Source organism: Lepidochelys kempii, chromosome 24, assembly GCF_965140265.1.
Source record: "Lepidochelys kempii isolate rLepKem1 chromosome 24, rLepKem1.hap2, whole genome shotgun sequence".
Lineage (NCBI taxonomy): Eukaryota > Metazoa > Chordata > Testudines > Cheloniidae > Lepidochelys > Lepidochelys kempii.
The window spans coordinates 8,653,206-8,671,884 of NC_133279.1; the positions used below are offsets into that span (position 1 = coordinate 8,653,206).

At 53.9% G+C, this 18,679-nt stretch overlaps 2 protein-coding genes across 6 annotated transcripts in view; one reads left to right on the forward strand and one right to left on the reverse strand.

Annotated features, from left to right (window-relative positions):
* The window catches only part of LOC140902855 (unconventional myosin-Ie-like), a 33,598-nt gene extending 26,773 nt beyond the window's left edge, over positions 1 to 6,825 (forward strand). For all 3 annotated transcript variants that reach the window (XM_073323426.1, XM_073323425.1, XM_073323427.1), the window contains exons 22-28: positions 30 to 175; positions 423 to 569; positions 1,239 to 1,396; positions 1,634 to 1,699; positions 2,162 to 2,357; positions 2,877 to 3,058; positions 4,505 to 6,825. In XM_073323426.1, the coding sequence (XP_073179527.1) occupies positions 30 to 175; positions 423 to 569; positions 1,239 to 1,396; positions 1,634 to 1,699; positions 2,162 to 2,357; positions 2,877 to 3,058; positions 4,505 to 4,581 (972 nt within the window). In that variant the 3' untranslated portion in view covers positions 4,582 to 6,825. The remainder of the gene's footprint in view (positions 1 to 29; positions 176 to 422; positions 570 to 1,238; positions 1,397 to 1,633; positions 1,700 to 2,161; positions 2,358 to 2,876; positions 3,059 to 4,504) is intronic.
* ZNF687 (zinc finger protein 687) overlaps positions 6,669 to 18,679 on the reverse strand; it is a 50,371-nt gene continuing 38,360 nt past the window's right edge. For all 3 annotated transcript variants that reach the window (XM_073323423.1, XM_073323421.1, XM_073323422.1), the window contains exons 3-9: positions 17,775 to 17,953; positions 15,558 to 15,734; positions 13,180 to 13,342; positions 12,084 to 12,383; positions 11,603 to 11,715; positions 10,960 to 11,101; positions 6,669 to 10,277 (exon numbers count right to left, since the gene is read on the reverse strand). In XM_073323423.1, coding sequence (XP_073179524.1) covers positions 9,804 to 10,277; positions 10,960 to 11,101; positions 11,603 to 11,715; positions 12,084 to 12,383; positions 13,180 to 13,342; positions 15,558 to 15,734; positions 17,775 to 17,953 — 1,548 coding nt within the window. In that variant the 3' untranslated portion in view covers positions 6,669 to 9,803. The remainder of the gene's footprint in view (positions 10,278 to 10,959; positions 11,102 to 11,602; positions 11,716 to 12,083; positions 12,384 to 13,179; positions 13,343 to 15,557; positions 15,735 to 17,774; positions 17,954 to 18,679) is intronic.

An 18,679-nucleotide genomic window follows, 5' to 3' on the forward strand; every position in this document is an offset into this window, starting at 1 on the left:
CCCCGCTCAGCCCCTCTCCCCCCACGCAGACGGTGAAGCGGGACCTGATCCTGACGCCCCGGTTCCTCTACCTCATCGGGCGGGAGAAGGTGAAGCAGGGCCCCGAGAAGGGGACGATCAAGGAGGTGCTAAAGCGGCAGGTGGAGCTGGAGAAGATCCAGTCAGTGTCGCTGAGGTAGGAGCCCGTTGGCCGGCCTGGCAGGCCCGGTGCCCCCGGGGGCTGGTTCAGCCCGGCCCTCTCCCGGGTGCAGCGGGGGCTGGAGTCTGCTCTGCTTCATGCATCTCCCCTGCCCCGGGCGGGGCCGGTGCCCTGAGCTGTCCCTGGGCACCGCCCGCAGCTGGCCCCGGCCTCGGAGAGAGCCTGGTGGGGGCACCCCTGGTCTCGCGTCTGACACAGCCTCTGTTTCCCCCAACCCCGGCAGCACCTTGCAGGATGACTTCCTCATCGTCCACGGGCCGCAGTACGACAGCGTCCTGGAGTCCGTCTTCAAGACGGAGCTGCTGAGCCTGCTCTGTAAGCGCTACGAGGAGAGGACCCGCCGGCAGCTGACCGTGAAGTTCGGCAACCAGTGAGTCCACGCTGCCGCCAGCAGGGGGCCCCGCTGGGCAGAGCTGGCCCAGGCAGCGGTGTTTGGTTACTAGCAGGTTGCGAGGGGGGGCTGGGAGAACCCGGACTCCTGGGTTCCATTCTCAGCCCTAGGAAGGGAACTAGTCCTATGGACCATAGCCCCTTGCAGCCCTAGCCATGGACCATGACCCCATGGCGCTAGGCACTGTACAAACAGAGCAAAGAGACAGCTTCTGTCCCAAGAAGCTTACAGTCTAAAAATGGGGTCTAATTAAAGGAGGGAAGATAGTCGGGGCATGTCAGGACTCCTGGGTTCTATTGCCAGCTCTGGCAGGGGAGCGTGGTGTCATGGGTTAAAGCAGGGGGTTGGAGTCAGGATTCCTGGGTTCTATTCCTGCCCCTGGGTTGAGTGCAGGCCCCTGGTTCGAGATGGGGACTGGGTCTCACATGATCTTCCAACTCACCTTTGTGATATGCTGCTGGTTGCTTGGTACCAGTACCAAGGGCTGCCTGGATCCAAAGCCACAAAACTTCCTCGAGCCGGTGCCTGGCTCCCTGTCTCCCTCCCCGTGCTCAGGCCCCTGTGGTGTTGTGCTGAGCCCAGTGCTTTCCCTCTTGCTTATCTCAACCTCCGATTTCTCAGCTGATTTCTCTCTCCCTCCTCCCCCAGGCTGGAGTTCAAGGTCAAGAAGGACGGCTGGGGCCCCTGGGGGGCAGCGGGCTCCCGCCAGGTCCAGTTCCAGATTTGCCAGGGCGATGTGGCGCTGCGTCGGAACAATGGGAAGGTGCTGATCGTCAGCATCGGGCCCGGGCTGCCCAGAAACGCCCGTGAGTGTCTGCGGGCAGCGGGGAACAGGCTGCAAGGAGCAAGCCCTAGCTGCTGGCTTTCTCCTTCGGCCCTGGGGAAACCTGCCCGGAGGGGGCAGAGTCCCGTTGTGGATGGGACTTGATCTCGATCAGACAGAGCTCTGGGCAAGATGCTGCAGGGCACAGCCCTGCCCTGTAGGGAGGGAGCTGAGGGAGGCCAGCACAAGGGAGGGCTAATCACAGTCGTTCCCACTGCAGGACCCACGCGGAGGGACACCAGGAAGAGCAGCAGTATCCCCGGCCGGAACTACCCCCCTGCGGCAGGTACAAGGCTCCTCTTGCAGCATGGGGGTGGGCTGGGGGGGAGCGCTGGGGCAGATGAATCCAAAGCATCCCATCGCCCCACGGCGGGGGGGAGGGGAAGAGAAGATATGGCCACAGGATGCCTCCGTCAACTTGCCCATAGGGCCAGCTCAGCTGCTTTCCAGGGGGGCCTACAGACACACACACACTGCCACCCCCAAGAGCTGGACTTTGCCCAGGGCCATGTATTCAAGGCTATGGGGGCACATCCTCCCCTTGGTCAGTGATGGCTGCTTGTATGGCACAGGAAGGGTTAATAGAGGTTGGGAGGTCCAGATTCAGCATAGGAAGCCCCAGGACGTGCCAGAAATGAAAGGGTTAATACACATACACACACTTGCAGGCTGGCCTCTGTGTTCCAGATGCAGGATGCCTGGGTTCCTTCGGCTCCAAGTGATTCTTCCCCGCACCCTTCCTTTCCAGGCAGAGAGAAGAGTGACGCCAGCCGGCGCAGCGGCCCCGGGTCCCGGCCCCCTCTCCAGCACCGTCTCTCTGTCGCCCGCCAGGGCAGCATGGAGCAGCCCACCCTGCCCAGACATGGAGCCAGCCCCAGGGCCAAAGCCTTACCTGCCCAGCTCAACCTAGACTTCATGAATGTGCCGGATCAGGGCGCGGCCGGGTAAGTGCCCAGGGTCACCTCGCGGGGCTCTGGCCCTCTAAGGGTTAACCCCAGCTGCCCCAGACAAGCAGCAGCCTCCCCCCAGATGCCCCAGCCTGGCAGTGGAAGCCAGTGGCGCAGGGAGACTCCAGCCCCGAATGCCTCCCGCTCCCCTTTCCTCTAGTCAAACCAGGTGCCTGAGCTCAGCAGCCCCCTGCCTGGCCCAGCTGTGGCCTTTTCCTGAGCTGTGTTTTTGGCTTCCCCTAGCACCCGCTAGATGGCAGCCTCACAGAGCTGGGCTGGGCTAGTCCAGTCCAGAAGGGACGGGAGAGGCGCTGCCTTTCCCCTTGCTGGTGCTAGGCAGGGGTGCTCAGCCTGGGGCTGCCTGGGAGTCCCCGATCCTGCCCCCGGCGCGAGCCCTGGTTCCTAAGGGCCCTGCTGCAGGAATGCTCTGCCGGAGCACCTGTGGGTTTAAAGCACGAGCCCAGGCCTGATCCTGCCCGGGTCCTGCAGGCTGATCGCTTCCTCCCTTCAACTTAGCTGGCAGCGGAGGCTCTCGAAAGAAGCCAAGCCTGTCCCTGGAGGCGGCCGAGCCAAACCCAAACCCAAGCCAAAGCCCCAGCCGCGCCTGCCCCAGTGCCGCGCCCTCTACGCCTACGATGCCCAGGACACAGACGAGCTCAGCTTCAATGCTGACGAATACATTGAAATCATTAGAGAAGGTAAGCAGCCACCCCCCGCCTGCTCACCCCTCCTCCAGCACTGGGTTGTACTCCTCCAAGGGAGTGTGGGTGAGTGGTTAGAATAAGGGCAGAGGAGGGGTGTGACTAGGCTGGCACAAAGGGGATTTGGAGCCCGGACTCCGGCCTCCAAATCCCAATGTCTCACCCACCTGGCTTAGGGCGTTGATCTTGACCTACAGCCCCAGTGGTTAGGGTAACGGACGTGCCTTCCCGGAAGGGGCAGCCCAGGCACAGGAGGGCTCTGGGCCTCCTCAATTTGTCAGTGCGAAGAGATGCTGCCCAACAAGGTTAAAACACACCCCAGCGAGAACTTTGCCCGTCCTGGGAGCACAGGTAGCTTAGAACCCTCGGCCCCGCACCCTCACCGCTGCATGGGCCAAGCTAAGGAAGGGACGGGCAGACGCCAGCCCCCCAGCAATGCCATGCTGAAGAGAGGGGTTTGCATGCCCAAGCAGCTGGCCTGGTGCTGTCTGACAGGCCCCAACTCGGGCACCCAGGAATTTCAGCTGCAAGCCTTCTCCTGGCGTTTGGTGCCTAAGCCAGGTCAGCCCCATGCCAAGCAGCTGCCAGGCTCTCTGTTGTGCAGGCCCTGCTGTGAGAGAGGCCTCCCCTGCTCCAGCGTGTTAGGGCTCTGAGCAGTGGCTAGCGGATACTCCTGGGCCTAGGCCGTTACACTGCAGCTTTGAAAAACATCAGAGGTACTTGTGGCACCTTAGAGACTAACCAATTTATTTGAGCATGAGCTTTCGTGAGCTACAGCTCACTTCATCAGATGCATTCCACGGTATGCATCCAATGAAGTGAGCTGTAGCTCACGAAAGCTCACGCTCAAATAAATTGGTTAGTCTCTAAGGTGCCACAAGTACTCCTTTTCTTTTTGCAAAGAGAGACTAACACGGCTGTTACTCTGAAACCTATCAGAGGTGCCTACAGCTGATGCCACTAAGGATCTGGGCCTGACCAGCTGGGACCCTGCCCTTGTGCACTAAGTGCTGGATGTAGCTCTTAAAGCTCTGCTGGACCATTATGATGATCTAGGCCGAGCTCCTGGGTAACACAACTCAAGTCATGCTAGGCCCAAATTCCTGTTTGAACTAGAGCATAGTGTTTAGATCCCTCAGGGTTCAAAACATGCAGCTTGCTTCCAGCTGCTGGCTCTCCTCCTGTCTTTCGCTACAGGGTTAGAGGTGCCTACTATCAGCAATCTCTCCCCAGGCTGTACCCGCAGCCTGAGCACTGTGGTGAGTGTAAATCACTACCAGGCTGCCTGGGTAGCATTTTATCTGTACTTCACACTGTGCCAAGCACCAGCTCTTGGTATAACATGGCAGCAGCTGCTGCCCCATCATGTTTTTGAGACCAGCTCTTGGTACAACTCTCTGTACAGCCAGCCGTGACTGCTGCCTGCTTTCTTTTCCTTTTCAGACCCCTCAGGCTGGTGGCAGGGCAGGATACGGGGGAAAGAAGGGTTGTTCCCAGGGAACTACGTGGAAAAGCTCTGATGGCCGTGCCAACTTTATTGCTCCGATTCTGACCTGGGAACCTAGGAGGGAAGAGATATGTCTGCAGGACCCAAAGGGGAACAGCATCAATCAGCCTTGCTCCTGGATTATACATTGCTGCAGGGCTCGATTGAGGCCACTAATTTAAAGCAATTGAGTGGGAGGACGACGACTGGATCATGTTGAGAGCTCTCTTCCTCTGAGGTCTTAGCCCTCCCATCAGCGTTTTGTCTTTCTTCTGCTCTGGGGTGCACGGCGGAGGAGGCAGGTAAGCCTGCCTGTCCTCCTGACTGAGGAGCACCTTGGCAGGCATTGGGCATCTCTTCTCAGGAACCAGCACCCACTGCTTGGACTCAGCGGGACAAGACCAGCTTCACGGTCTTGTTGTGCAGGGTAAAAAAAAAAAAAAGTCTCCTTCCTCAACTGTATAAAAAGAATAAATTGATAGTTTATTTTCTACACTAACCTCTGTGCTGCTTTCAAAAACAGCTGCAGATTTTTAACTCATAGATGAACATCGATGAGGCTTGCTCGCTTTGTTGGTATTCATTGGCTCCCATTTTATGCTGGAACTGGAGAGCCAAACCTTCTCAACTGTTATTGGACAAGGCCAGCAGGCTGCCTGGCTACCTTAAAGCGATTTCCTTGAAACCCTACAATTCCTCTTCGTTAATAGTTACTACTGAAGAAAAACTACCAGGTAATCAAGTGCGCCATTTTGGCAGGCACACGAGGACACAGGAAACTCATCGAAGAGCAGGTTTCCCGGGTTAAGTTCAGCTGATGTGGTGTGTTTTTTACCTTACCCAGCAGGGAGGTGTCCCCTCCATCCCTTGGAAGACTCAGATGCTCCTAAAACCCTAGGTAAATAGTGGAATGAGTTTTCCCTTCAAACAAAGGCAACAGCAAGTGGATGGCAGAACTGGCCGGTTCAGTAACAGAAGAGCTCCAAGTCCCTGACACTAAAAGGGCCTATGCTGAAGCCCATGTCAGGGGAAATGGACACTGCCACAGCCATGTGTGTTTTAAAAGGCAGTATTGTTCTCATCTCATCATTTCCTCTTTGCTGAGACTGCAGGGAGCTTCTTCCCCAAGTGTTTGCTTTGAAGTGTCCAGCCGCCCATTCAAGTTTCCTACCCCGTTATGTGTCTGAAAGAGAGACTTTAACGAGCCTCTTCCTCAGCTCAGTCCCGGACAGCATAAATCCTCTAGTTTTGTCTATGCTGTAAAAACCAAAGACAGCAGCTTGTAGACGTTCCGACAACGTCTCCCTCCGCCTCCCGGCAATAAAGTGCTGTCTAAAGGAACCTGCACCACCTTTCATCCAGCTTCATACACAACCTGTCCCAGCCCTCTGGGACCACATCTATCGACTACATTCGGCCATGCAGACAGTGCAAATGCCACATACCTGGGTTAAAGGGGGAAGTTTCAAAAAAACCCTGCAATTAGAGTCTTTAACAGCTCAGCTGAGCCTTGCCCTGGTGACGAAAGTCAGCGTAATTGCTCTGCAGCTGGCGATGCACCAGGCGTTCAAATCCAATTTCCACTAGATCAACAGTAATAGCATAGAGGGAACGCTGGCCTTCATAGCAAGCTGCTGTGCTAGCCCTTAAAAAGCACACCTACTTTCTTGCAGGCAAGTTTATCCCTCCTTTTACTGTACTGCACTGGGAGATCCTGCAGCCTGTACAAAAAGATGCAATTTTTAAACCCTTATTGCCAGGCAAATATGGTCTTTGCAAGATTACCGTGTTGCCATCAGATAACTCACTACATAAGAACCTGGAGGGATGTTAAGAGGTAAGACTGTCCCCCACTCTATGCCTTAATACAACACAAACTAAGCCACTGTGGCCGTGAGCCATTTGGTACCCAGGCCATGTGACACACACCAGACAGGGGTATAACCACATTTCGACCTAGAACCGGCTGCAGAACCAGGCCCCCAAACAAACTCCACTGAACATGACTGTCTCTAGTTAAAACTGTGGCAACCATTTAATTAACACAATGTACAGCAGAAGTTAAACCACTAAAAGTTTTAATTGCATTATTACTACAAGAATAAAGAATACCTGAGAGCCTTTTGCAGTGCCCATATTTTTAATGTAGCATAATCATCAGTTCACAAACCCCCTCTAAAAACAAAATGCAGTCACTTTTTTTAAAAACAGAAGTCAATCTAAAGGCACTGAAGTGCATGGGAAATAAAATCACCAAAGATTACAAAGCAATTTGTTTATCTTCTTCTCTAAAACTGTAGAAACTTTAGGTTCGTCTATATTATTGAACAGCATTTACACTTTCACAGCTCCAAGCGAATACATTTTTTTTAAAAAAAAGTGTAGGGTTTTTCGGGGTGGGGGTGGGAGAAGAAACAGTTAAGACAAAGCAAAAAACTGGGAGGAAATTTAAAATATGTAGTTACCTTCATTTCAGCTTGGTTACTCTTGCCAGTGGAACTTAATGGCTTACACACAGTTACCACTCCACTGCTGACCGTGACGGAAAGCAGGTTGTAACAACAAGTGTTGGGAATATTGGATTGCAGGTTTATACAGTGAAAGGTTTGAGGTTTTTAAAAACCCCACATGCTGCTGCATAAACATGCAGTTGGATCCAAAAAAAATTGTTTACTATGAATTAAAAAACAACCACCGCCGCATTTGTTCCTTTCAACCAAACCGTCTTCGGAGGGGGGAAGAAAGTTTATCCCATTGAACTTAAAACCAGCAAATCCTTGTTCCTAAACAAGAAAAAATAAATCACAACAGTAGCTCTTTTTTAGTGTATGTTACAGGACTTTTTACAGTTTCAGAGTTATTCACCATGAAAAAAAAAACCCCAAAGTTACCGAAATAATTGCTCACACAACACCCTAATTGAAGCACAGAAGCCAAAGCAACAAACGAAACAAGTTGAAATCGTTTTTCCAAACGTGATTTAAGGATGCAGCCATTTGCACAAATTTTGAAAATTCTCGTGGATGCTGCTGCAGTAAGGACAGTCCAAAGCTGCTATTAAGATGCGTCCGAGCCCCTGCCTTGGCTGTGATCTTGGTCATGGGGTCTAGGAATGTGCTATCGGTGACGTGGTAGGTGCTGCACTGGCAGATGAGGGACCCAGAACCCAAAGTGTGGGGGGGGGAGGGGGGGAGAGAGAGAAGAGATGAAAGCTGAACCCAAAGGGTGAGTTTCAGGGCAGTGCTTGCTCTGATCAATGGACGTGGCCTGGAGTGGGGTTTTCCCTGCAGATCTTGGATCGAGGCCCTGCAGAGGTTGCAATGCCAGCTGCCATGATTTAAGTGTGTACCGGTACAACAGGCAAAGCCCACCGCTGCAGCCAACGGGCCTGTGTGTGCATATGAAAGCATCTAAGTTAATTTAAGAACTGAATTCTGCATAATTTTTTTTTAAAAGAGGGTTTGGTTTCCCCTTCTGCTTCTAACAAAGCACGTTCTCTTACCCTCTAAGTTACCCTGGTTATTTACAACCAGCTGGGACTTTAAGGATGTGGTAGGTTGGAAAACCCTGGCAGAGGTCCTTTGAACAGACTCTCTCAACTCCCTTGGATTCAAGATCCAAGTTCTCCTGGCAGCCCCAAGCAAGGAAATGGGGTTGCTACCCTCTTCTGTTACCAGATTCTGGGCAAACAGCATTTCCAAGCAGTAGCAGAGATCAGGGGCCCATGGAGTTCCACCTCATCCCACCGATAAGATTAAAGCCCAGCTCTCAACCAACAAGACCTGGGGGAAGGGGGGTCCGGGTGCATCCTTTTGGGTGCCGATTCTCTCCCTCCCCTCCCCAAAATAAAATCCCCACCTGCAACAAAATCTCTGTTTTTGATCAACTGTTCTTTGACCCTCACAGCTGTAAAGAGATTTAGTATTTGCTGATAACTTGGTTCATTTTTTGGTAAAGAGAGAAGAGCTCACAAGCAGAGACCATTACAAACGCTAGCAAGGGGGTGGGGGAAAACTTAATCAGGACGAATCACCCCTCTGTGGTTTCGAGGGATGGCCTTGGGAGGTAGGCAAGGATCAAACTAAACTGTTTCTGGCTTCTCAGACACCCTTTATATAGTACATGCAGGGTTAACTGCACTGCTCTGGCTCTCGGTCCATTTCCCTGCCAGACCTCACTTCCTGAGGTTATTGCTTTCATTTTCAAGACACAAACACACACACACACACACACAGAGTTGTGCAGCTCTGCTTGTCACCTGCAGCTTAATAGCCAAATGTTTCCTTTTAAATTCAGGCCACTTGCAGCCGTCAACCCTGTACAGATATTTCAGTTAGTACAAAACCCAGAATCGCATTAAGTTAGTGCAAGTGAACCTGTGAAGAGGATTCATGACACATGCATTCAGTGGGTGAATATAGTTAGTGAACAAACCACGAAAACTCGGATCGATGCTGTCAGTTAAGATCCCAGGCAACTACCCGAGAGTCAGGTCAAGATTTCTTCCCGGAGCTCCAGATGAAAATACAAAATAAGCAACACTACTTAAAAAAAAAAAAAAAAAAAAAAAAAGAAACCCCCAAAAGTTGGATCCTGCTGTGAACATCCCAGCCAGTCCCCTATCCTGGGCAGCGGCTGGGGGCTTCCCCCACATCAGCGCTCCTGGAGAGAAAGGACTCCCTTCGGACAAGTCCGAATGCGGCAGAGGCATGCTCCCAGTAAACGGGGGAAGCTCCCACCAGAAAGAGCAGAAACGGCTCAGGAAAGGTGTGACATCCTGGCACCGGAGCCCTGCCCTCTGAGCTGGGAGACAGCTCCCTGGGCTACAGACCACGCTGGGTAGGGACGACTAACTTCCCTGATCCAATGAGGGGAAGCCACCGCCCTCGACAATCTGAACACGTGCTTACATACAGAGCGGGCCGCATCCCTTGTTATCATTCAGAGCAGCATACGAACCGTTTGCTTGCCTGTGTAGTCTCGGAGCTAGGCTAGACCTGTTGCTTCCCTACACTGTAAACCAGCCCAATTCCCCACCTCGCGTTGGGCTCAGCCGGGCCAGCAACCGAGAGAAGCCAGAGAGCGGATCCGTCCGACATTCCTCTAGGTTTATAAATAAGGATCTCGTTTCTCTTCACAGCTTACATATCCAACCTACGTTCTGAAACGGTGCACAGAGAGGGGAGGCCCAGCTGGGAGCCGGCCCTACGAGCTCTGTGCAGAGATTATATACACACACTGCCCTCTCCCTCGCACCTAGTTCTCGGGGCTCACGTTCTGCCTGGCTCTGATGAAGGCCATGCCATGGGTGCGGAAGTGCGTCTTCAGGTTGAGCTGAGTGTCAAAGCACTTCCCGCACACCTTGCACACGAGTTTACCATCGGCCGAGCGCTGGGCCCCTCCCTCGTGGCCGCTGCGGTGGCTGGGCTCCTCCACCTCCCCCGCCCCCTTCTTCTTCTTGTGGGTGATGAAGCGGTGGCGGTTGAGAGAGACCTGGGAGGTGAAGCAGAGGCCGCACTCCCGGCACTGGTGGGAGCTCTCGTCTGTCCTGTGCTGGGGGATGTGCTCCTGGAACTCGGCCGCGCTGCAAGCCACGTAGCCACACTTGCGGCAGCGGAAGGGGGCTTTGCGGTCCACCTTGGGGTTCTTGGAAGGTGGCGTGGTGCTGTCCGGCTCCTCGCTACACGAATCGCCCTCGTCCGAGGAGAGCTTCCGCTTCCTGCTGGACACCTGGGGGGAGGAGTTTGGAGAGGCTTGACCCCTAACGCTGGGCAGGGCCTGGGCCCTGTGTGCTTAAACTGCCTGTGCCAGACAAAGGCCTGCCCCACGCGCGGCGGGGGACAGGAGCAGCTCCAAGGAGCTCAGACAAGATGATCCTTTGGCTCCCTTCTAGCCGCAAGATCTCTGGCTGGATGAAAATCCCAACACAGGATCAGCCAGCCCTGGCAGCGGACTCAGCCCCGCCCGCATCCGCTCCTTGGCCTAAATACACTCACGCCACAGCCTCCACTCTGAAGCGCAGCCGCCCTGGCTTCCCTGCTGCCGCCGGCCTTTCAAGCCTACCAGTCAGACAGGAGACCGCCAGCCAAAAGCCAGGGCGCCGCACAAAGCAGCGCTGGCAATTCAGCTGGGGCCGGGCCAGGATTCATGCACTAGCAGGAACGGTGCTGAGGGAGGAGTCCCATAGCCGTCCTGCTAGCGCCCAGTGACCTTCTACCTCTGTAAAACCCCCCTGGAGATGAGATTCTTTGCTTCCTGCCCTGCCCTATTGCACTACGTTGCTGTGGGTTGTTCTAATGGCAGCCATGTTCCCCCCGAGAAGTGGCTGCATTGATTGTAAGTTATTTTAACCCCTCCGCCCCCACTCTCTCACAGCTGCGAGCGTCCATCCTTGCAGCCATCGGCCCTGTACCTGCAAGCTTCCGGGTCCCATCCGGGCAATGACGACCTCTTGGCTCTTGGTCTGGTCGGTCACCTTTATCCCGTGCCGCACCTGAATGTGCTTCTCCAGGATCAGCCGGCTGCTGAAGGTGCGTTTGCCTTCGGTGCAGTACCTGGGAGGGACCAGAGCCAGGGAGGGAATGAGGCTCCCCGGCACCTCGCCCACTGGAGGTGGAGGTGAACAACAGACGACCCCTAGACCTGGTCTACTGCTTCCATCTCAAAGCGCTTTGTGGGCGTCAAGCCCACTTCCCACAGGGAAACTGGCTTGGAGAGGTGAGGTTACCTACCCAGAGGTCACACAGTAAGGCAGTGGCAAAACCAGGCCTAGAACCCAGGAGTCCCAACTCCTAGTCCCCTGTTCTAACCACTACAGCACACTCTCTCCCCAACAGCAGGGCAGGAAACTCAGGAGAGACCCACCCAGTGCCCCAGTCAGACCCCTTCTGGAGCTGAGACTAGATCCCCAGGAGTCCGAGCTCCCCACCTCCCCCAGCTCTGACAGTCTTGCGGACTGCATGAACACCTCCCACCCCGAGCTTCGGATGGAAGGGAGGGGTGAGCTAGTTCGCTTTCACCCCTCGAAACCAGAAGGCACGGAGGCTGCTCGGTACCGGCAGGGATAGACTCGCTTGATCCCCTCGTGGTTCACTCGCACATGTCTCCGGAGGCTGGGGGCGGAGCAAAACGAACGCTCGCACAGACGACACGGGAACTTCTTCACTGACTGGAAGAAGCAAGAGAACAGGTCATGCCACATGCCCTGCCATTGTGTCAACTCATTCTCGAGATGGCCCCTTCTCCCATTGCATGGCGCTTTTATTGGGTGAGGAAACTGAGGCACAGAAAATGGGTCGCTTGCCAAGGTGATGCAGCAAGTCAGGAACAGAACCAGGAGACCCAACTCTCCTGCTGTAACCATTAGACAACACAGCCTGCCCCAGCCAGGAACGGACCCCAGGAATCCCAATCTGCAGGCCTCTGTTCTGTACAATATACAAAACACTGCCTTCCCTACCACCTCAGTGTTCCAACAGGGCCAGGTTCCCAGTGGATAAACTCCACCAGCTCAATCGCCCTGGGATTCCTTCTTACCTTCCCGTGATCCTTCTTCATGTGTGACACATACTCGTCTCTCTCCGGGAACCAGGAGTGACACATCCCGCACGTCCAGCCGCTGCTTTTCGACTTGCTCGCATCCGTCTTGCGCTGAAAGCGGGTCCGCTTTGCCTTGCGCAGCTCTGGGGAGCTGGGTGGCTCGTCTTCCTCCGAGGATGAGGACGAGGACTCAGATATCTTGGAGACCGGTGCTTCCACGGGCTCCTCCTTGGGGGTGAGCAGGGCGACCGGCTTCTTGGTGAGATCCTCCTTGGGTTTCTGTGGCTGGTGAGTGTTCTGTAAGACACAGACAGGGGCATCAGCCTGACAAGGCTCGGATCCGGGTTCCGGCAGCAGCCCATGCCATGCAGTGATCCCGGGGGGAAGGCAAGCCAGGCTTCCCCCAACTCTGCCATGCTGGAGAGGACAGACATGTTTTCCCCCTTCCCCTCTAAGGGGATCAGCTTGCATCTGGAAGCCTGAGACTCCCATTAGCCCCACACAAGTCGGCAGCTACGCTCTGGGATGGGGAAAGGCAAGAGGTGGACAAGTCAGTGAGAGCGAGAGCATTCCTAGCACTGCACGAGATGGCAGCGTCACTCAGTGGCCCTGATCAGGGCACCCCTGTGCTAGACAGACACGTACAGACAACGAAGAGGCAGTCCTTGTCCCAAAGAACTAATCATCTATGAACGTACTGGAAAGGGCTAGCCTGACAAATACTAAAACCAGTTACACAGGCCTCTAGGGACCAGCACACAGATACAGGCCTGAGCCGGTTCACAGGCCAATCCCAGTGCAGGTAGCGTCCCGCTAAAGAGAGCTGAACACATCCGGGCACCAACACACTGCCCTGCCAGACGGAGAACGTCCAGGCTAGGCCTGTGGAAAGCTGGGTCTTCAGTGAACAGCAGCATTGTGGCAGCTCCGCAACATGGTTACGACCATCCCCACTTTACATGTGGGGAAACTGAGGCACGGGGAGAGAGTGACTTGCTCAAGGACAGAGGGTGTCAGGGAATAGCGCTCGGGGGGGTTCCTACTCAGATCTCACCTACCTCTCTAGTAAACGGGGCCCCAGTGCCTGACTCACCTTCAGATGTTCCAGCATGGTGCGTTTCTGGGCGAAGAGCAGCGGGCAGTCAGGACACTTAAAAACGCTGACCCTCTGGTTGAGCAGGTGTTGGTCAAAGTGAGAGGAGAGCAGGGGCTTGTGGGTAAAGACTGTGTCACACATTGCACATTTGTAAATCATCCTGAAAATTGGGGGCGGGGGGGGGAGGAGAGAGAAGAGGAGAGGCGGGTTAGAAATAATCAATGTAAGTTTCTCTGAATTTGGTTCAAACATGAAAGCCCCCCAAGGAATATTATTTACATACTAGGGGCCAGCTGAGATCAGGGCCCCGTAATGCTAGGTGCTGTATAGACAGTGCCTGTCCCAAAGGGCTGACAATCTAAGACAGAGTCAGAGCGGAAGTGACTTGCCCAAGGTCACCCAGCTACTCAGTGGCAGAGGTGGGGATAGAATTTGGGTCTCCAAGTCCTGGGCCAACATCCTGCCCACCAGGCCACGCTGCTCATTAAAGATAATTCAACCTCTTGAGTTGTTTCCCTAATCTCAGCAGCACACTGGAGGATGGCGGACACTGTGTGCTTCCAAAGGGAAGCACAGATCCAACTGACCTACCCTGAGGAAAGTTTCAGATTATTTTTAGCTCCTCTGATGGAGGGCAGCAGAGTGCTGGGTAGGGAGAGAGACTCTCTAACAGAGTTCTTATCTAGCACCTTTCATCCAAGGATCTCAAAGCACTTTCTTCTCGTTACCACTCAACCTCCAAGCCCTGACGTATTTAGACCCATTTTACAGACAGAGCCACAAAAAAGCTAAAGTTGAGTGGCTGCCTTGGGCCACCCGCAAGTGACTTGGGGCTTGTCTACACTGGAAACAGTACAGCGCCACCAGTGTGTTAGGATATAGATCTTTAGGCCTGTCTGTAAAGGCCTCTACTCTAATTTAGGTGTATTCTTATCACTTAGCTAGTTCTAGAGGTGTAAATAACTAGGTAAGAATCAAAATCACTGTCTGCTGGTGTAAGGGCCTTCTCTTACTGTGACAGTCTGAGACCCTGTTCTTAGGCTAAGGCCTTTGGCTAAGCAGCAGAGGCAGCCATAAGCTGGGAAGCGACCGGTCACATCCTCACATCCCAAACCAGTCACATTGAAAGAAGGTGCTATTGGGCTGTTAGGATACAATCCTGTCCTGATAATGCCTATCGCCTCCAGAGAAAGGGAAGTGCCTAGAAGATGTAAAAGGAAACTTAGTTTGATAGCATCCTGTCTGGCAAGAACTCACTTATCAATAGCTGGGATGTGAAATCCTCATTTCTTTGTTGTTCTATCACTGTAGTCCCCATTTCCCTATTGTTTGTCTGTATAGTCTGTCTGGTTCTGTGATTGTTTCTGTCTGCTGTATAATTAATTTTGCTGGGTGTAAACTAATTAAGGTGGTGGGATATAATTGGTTAAATAATCATGTTAGGATTGGTTAAGGTATAGCTAAGCAGAACTCAAGTTTTACTATATAGTCTGCTATAGTAGGAGAGGTGATGTTAGTCAGGAATCAGGAAGTGAGTGGGGAAAATGGGAACAGGGAATGGGGGGGTAAATTGGAATCATGTTTTGCTAAGGGGGAATGGGAACAGGGACACAGGTAAGGATCTGTGGTGTCAGAGCTCGGAAGGGGGAACACTAAGGAAGGAAACTGGAATCATGCTTGCTAAAAGTTCACCCCAATAAACATTGAATTGTTTGCATCTTTGGACTTTGGGTATTGTTGCTCTCTGTTCATGTGAGAAGGACCAGGGAAGTAAGCGGGTGAAGGAATAAGCCCCCTAACACAGTGCTTCAGTGTAGATCCTCCCTACAGCGACAAGAGGACTCGTAGTTAATCTGCATCTCGGAGAGGTGGTAGCTAGGTGGACAGAAGAATTCTTCCATAGCTCTTGCACTGTCTACACTGGGGTCAGGTCAGCTTAACTACATAGCTCAGTAATGTGGATTTTTCACACCCCTGAGCACTATAGCTGGGTTGACCTAACTTTTGAGTGTGGACCTGATCTTAGGGGTAGAAACAGAACCCAGGAGTCCTGTGCTGTAAACTCAAGAGCTGCTGCCGCTCTCCAGATCAGGCTGAGCACTGTCTAGTTTTGCAAAACACACCGTGGGCTCTTTAATGACAAGTTGTCAGGGCCTTTGGTTTTCCCTCCCGTCTGACAGGCAGCGGCCTGAACAGCACAGTGCTCCTAGCGACTAGCTACTGTACTTATTGAGGAACGGTCTTTCCTCCATTCCCTCCCGGAGCACCAGAGAGTTTTCCTCAGAAGTTTCCCCACTCCAGCTATTGACCGGGTGGGACCCGGGGTCTGCTCCCCAGATCCCAGCTCGCGGTGGTACCCGGCTGAGGTTACTTACTTGGACTGCTGATTGCTGAACCCCGGGTGCTGCGTGTAGATATGAGCATGGGCGCTCGGGGCCGACTTGAACGCCATGGGGCAGATCGGGCACTTGTGGAAAACCTCGCAGTGCGAGGTCTGGATGTGGGACTTAATTGAATTCACCCCTCCGAACACCACGGCGCAACTGGGGCACCTGGAAGCAAGAACACACGGTAAGGAGGCAGGAATAGGTCTGGGACTCCCCTCCCGCACCCCCTCCCCCCCGTACCAGTGAGCAAAGATGGCCCACGCTGGGCTATGCGCTGGCAGAGTTCAAAGCAGGCTTAGTGGAATGTGCCCAGTTGGAATTCCTTTGCCACTTTCTAGAGGCAAGTGCATCTGCTGCTCTTTGGTCCACCTCTCCCCCCGACCCGGATTTTAGCCCTTCGGTGGGGGTCACTGTCTAATGGTTAACAGAGTAAGAGCAGGGGACAGCTACTCAGTACAGTCAGCTAATGCATTCCTATCTGATCACTGTGCTTACAGAGGAACCCGAAGAGATACACAGGGGCGGGATCAAAATCAGCTCTGCTGGGAGTGAGACATGTGGCCCTACAGGCAGAGAGAGACTTTCAAGACAAAAGCAGTCGAACAGATTTCTACTTGGAAACGATCGGACGAATACAGGGACGTTCCCACAAGCTGCTTGTCTGCAGCCAGCTGCACTTCTCTGCTGCGAGATCTCTGCCCCAGAGAGCCTGCGTTACTGCCCAGGAATGGGCTGACTCACTAGAGCATTTTGGATCCTTCCTGCAGGGTACAGGAAACTGTTCAAAGAGGGAGAGAGCAGGAAACAGCACCAGTTCTGAGTTCTGCTGAAGATAATTGATGTGCATGGAATAAAAATACCACCTATTTCTCAGACAGTGCTTTCCTCAAACCGCTTCACAATCTGTAACGTATTTTTAAGAACGGCCCGACTGGGTCAGACCAAGGGTCCATCTAGCCCAGCATCCCATTTCCAACAGTGGCCAGGGCCAGGTGCTTCAAAGTCAATGAACAGTACAGGGCAATTATCAAATGATCCATCCCCTGTCGTCCAGTCCCAGCTTCTGGCAGTTGAAGGTTTAGGAACACCCAGGGCAGGGGGTTGCATCCCTGACCACCTTGGCTAACAGTTGTTGATGGACCTATCCTCCAGGAACTTATCTAGTTCTTTTTTGAACCCAGTCAGATTTTTGCCTTCACAACATCCCCCTGCAATGAGTTCCACAGGTTAACTACGCATTGTGTGAAGTTCTTCCTTATGTTTGTTTTAAACTTGCCGTCTACCCTCAGAACACCCCTGTGAGGCAAGGCAGGGCAGGGCTATTCACCATATTGTACAGATGGGCCACAGAGGCTGACTTGGCCAAGGTCACACAAGGGGTTTTGTGGCAGAACAGGGAACTGAACAGGTCTAGAGTCCTAACCGCTGGAGCATCCTTCTCCTAGCTGCTGGCAACAGGAGACCGGCTGGCAATCCTGGATCCAGAAGGCCTCTTTATTAACAGGCCAGGTGCACCACGGGATGAGTCAGGTTCCTGCCAACAGTCGGCCTGCCGTGGTGTCTCAGCCCTGACCCAGAAGGGCCAGGCTCCACCACCATTCACTCCTTGGCCTCTGTTGAGATTGATAATCCCAGGGGCCAGTTTGTGCCAGTTAAGACAGTGGGGCATGCTGTGGACATCTGCCCAGAAAGAACTGGGATGAGCCTCACCCCATCCCTCCAAACCCCCTAATTTCACATGGCCACCAGCCATCACACGTTTCAGTTACAGCCAACCAGGGATGGATTTGAACTGCTCACCTAGGAGCTCTTGCCCCTTCTTACAGCAACAGGAAAATTCTTCATCAGCAGTTGAACGGATGACAGCCCAAAGAAGGAAGCAAAGCTGATAGTTCATCCTCCACTTTGCACCAGTGACCGAGCCAAGCAGAAAGAATCTGCACGGAAACCTTTCCCTGTGGCATCTGCCCCCCAAAGCCTGTGTCATCGGGCTAGCCCCGTGCTTCTCAACTTAACCTGACTGGGACCCCTCCAGGCTACTCCTACCTAGCTGGGACCGAGTCAGGACCCATCCCCAGCCCTGCGGGAAGGCCAGGGTGATCACAAGCCCCTGATACCGGTTTATGCTGCCAAAGTTGAGACCCGCGTAGCTCCTGGTGTCATGTAATGAGAAGCTGAAAGCATGGCAGAACTGCAGCGTCGTACCTGTACCCCACCCTCCTGGAGAAATGCAGGCAGGCCTCCTTCAGGTGGGCCTCGAAGTTCGCCAAGAGGAAGTTCCCGCCGCACTCAGGGCACACGTGAGGGGGTCGGTTTTTGTGCATCCGTTGATGAGCGTTAAAGCTGCAAGGATTGGGCATCATCATGGGACAGGTCGTGCACACCTGGGGGGCGGGGGAGAAAAGCAAGCACAGGTCACGTGAGCGTCCATCGCACGGCACCTCCTGCTGCCACCGACTTCACTAGGTTGTACAAGAGCAACACACTGGCCACATGTCCCCTTCCCTCCTGGCTCTATTCCTAGCCCCAGGAAAGCCTGTAAACATCTAACCAAGCCCAACGTATGGTAGAAAGAAGCGGTGGGTGCGTGGTTGAATTAGGCCTGCACAAGTTTTGATTTTACAAAGAGGGGGCTGTTTTTAAACTGTTTTCCAACCCAGCACAGGCAGGCAAGGGTTAGTATCATGATAGCGCCTAGAGCAGGGGTGGCCAGCCTGAGAAGGAGCCAGAATTTACCAATGAACATTGCCAAAGAGCCACAGTAATATATCAGCAGCCCCCCAGCAGTCCCCCGCAGCGCCTCCTGCCCACCAGCAGCCCCGCCAATCCGCACCTCCCCCTCCCTCCCAATCAGCTGTTCCATCAGTTGTTTCCCAGCATGCTCTGGGGGGGGAGGAGTGAGGGCACGGCAGGCTTAGGGGAGGGGGTGGGAAGGGGTGGAGTCGGGGCAGGGCCTGTGGCAGAGCCAGGGGTCGAGCAGTGAGCACCCCCCAGCACATTGGAACTTGAGCTACAGGCTCCAACTTTCCAGAGTCGGTGCCTATACAAGGAGCCGCATGGGGCTCTGGAGCCCAGGTTGGCCACCCCTGGCCTGAGGCCAGCTGAGATCA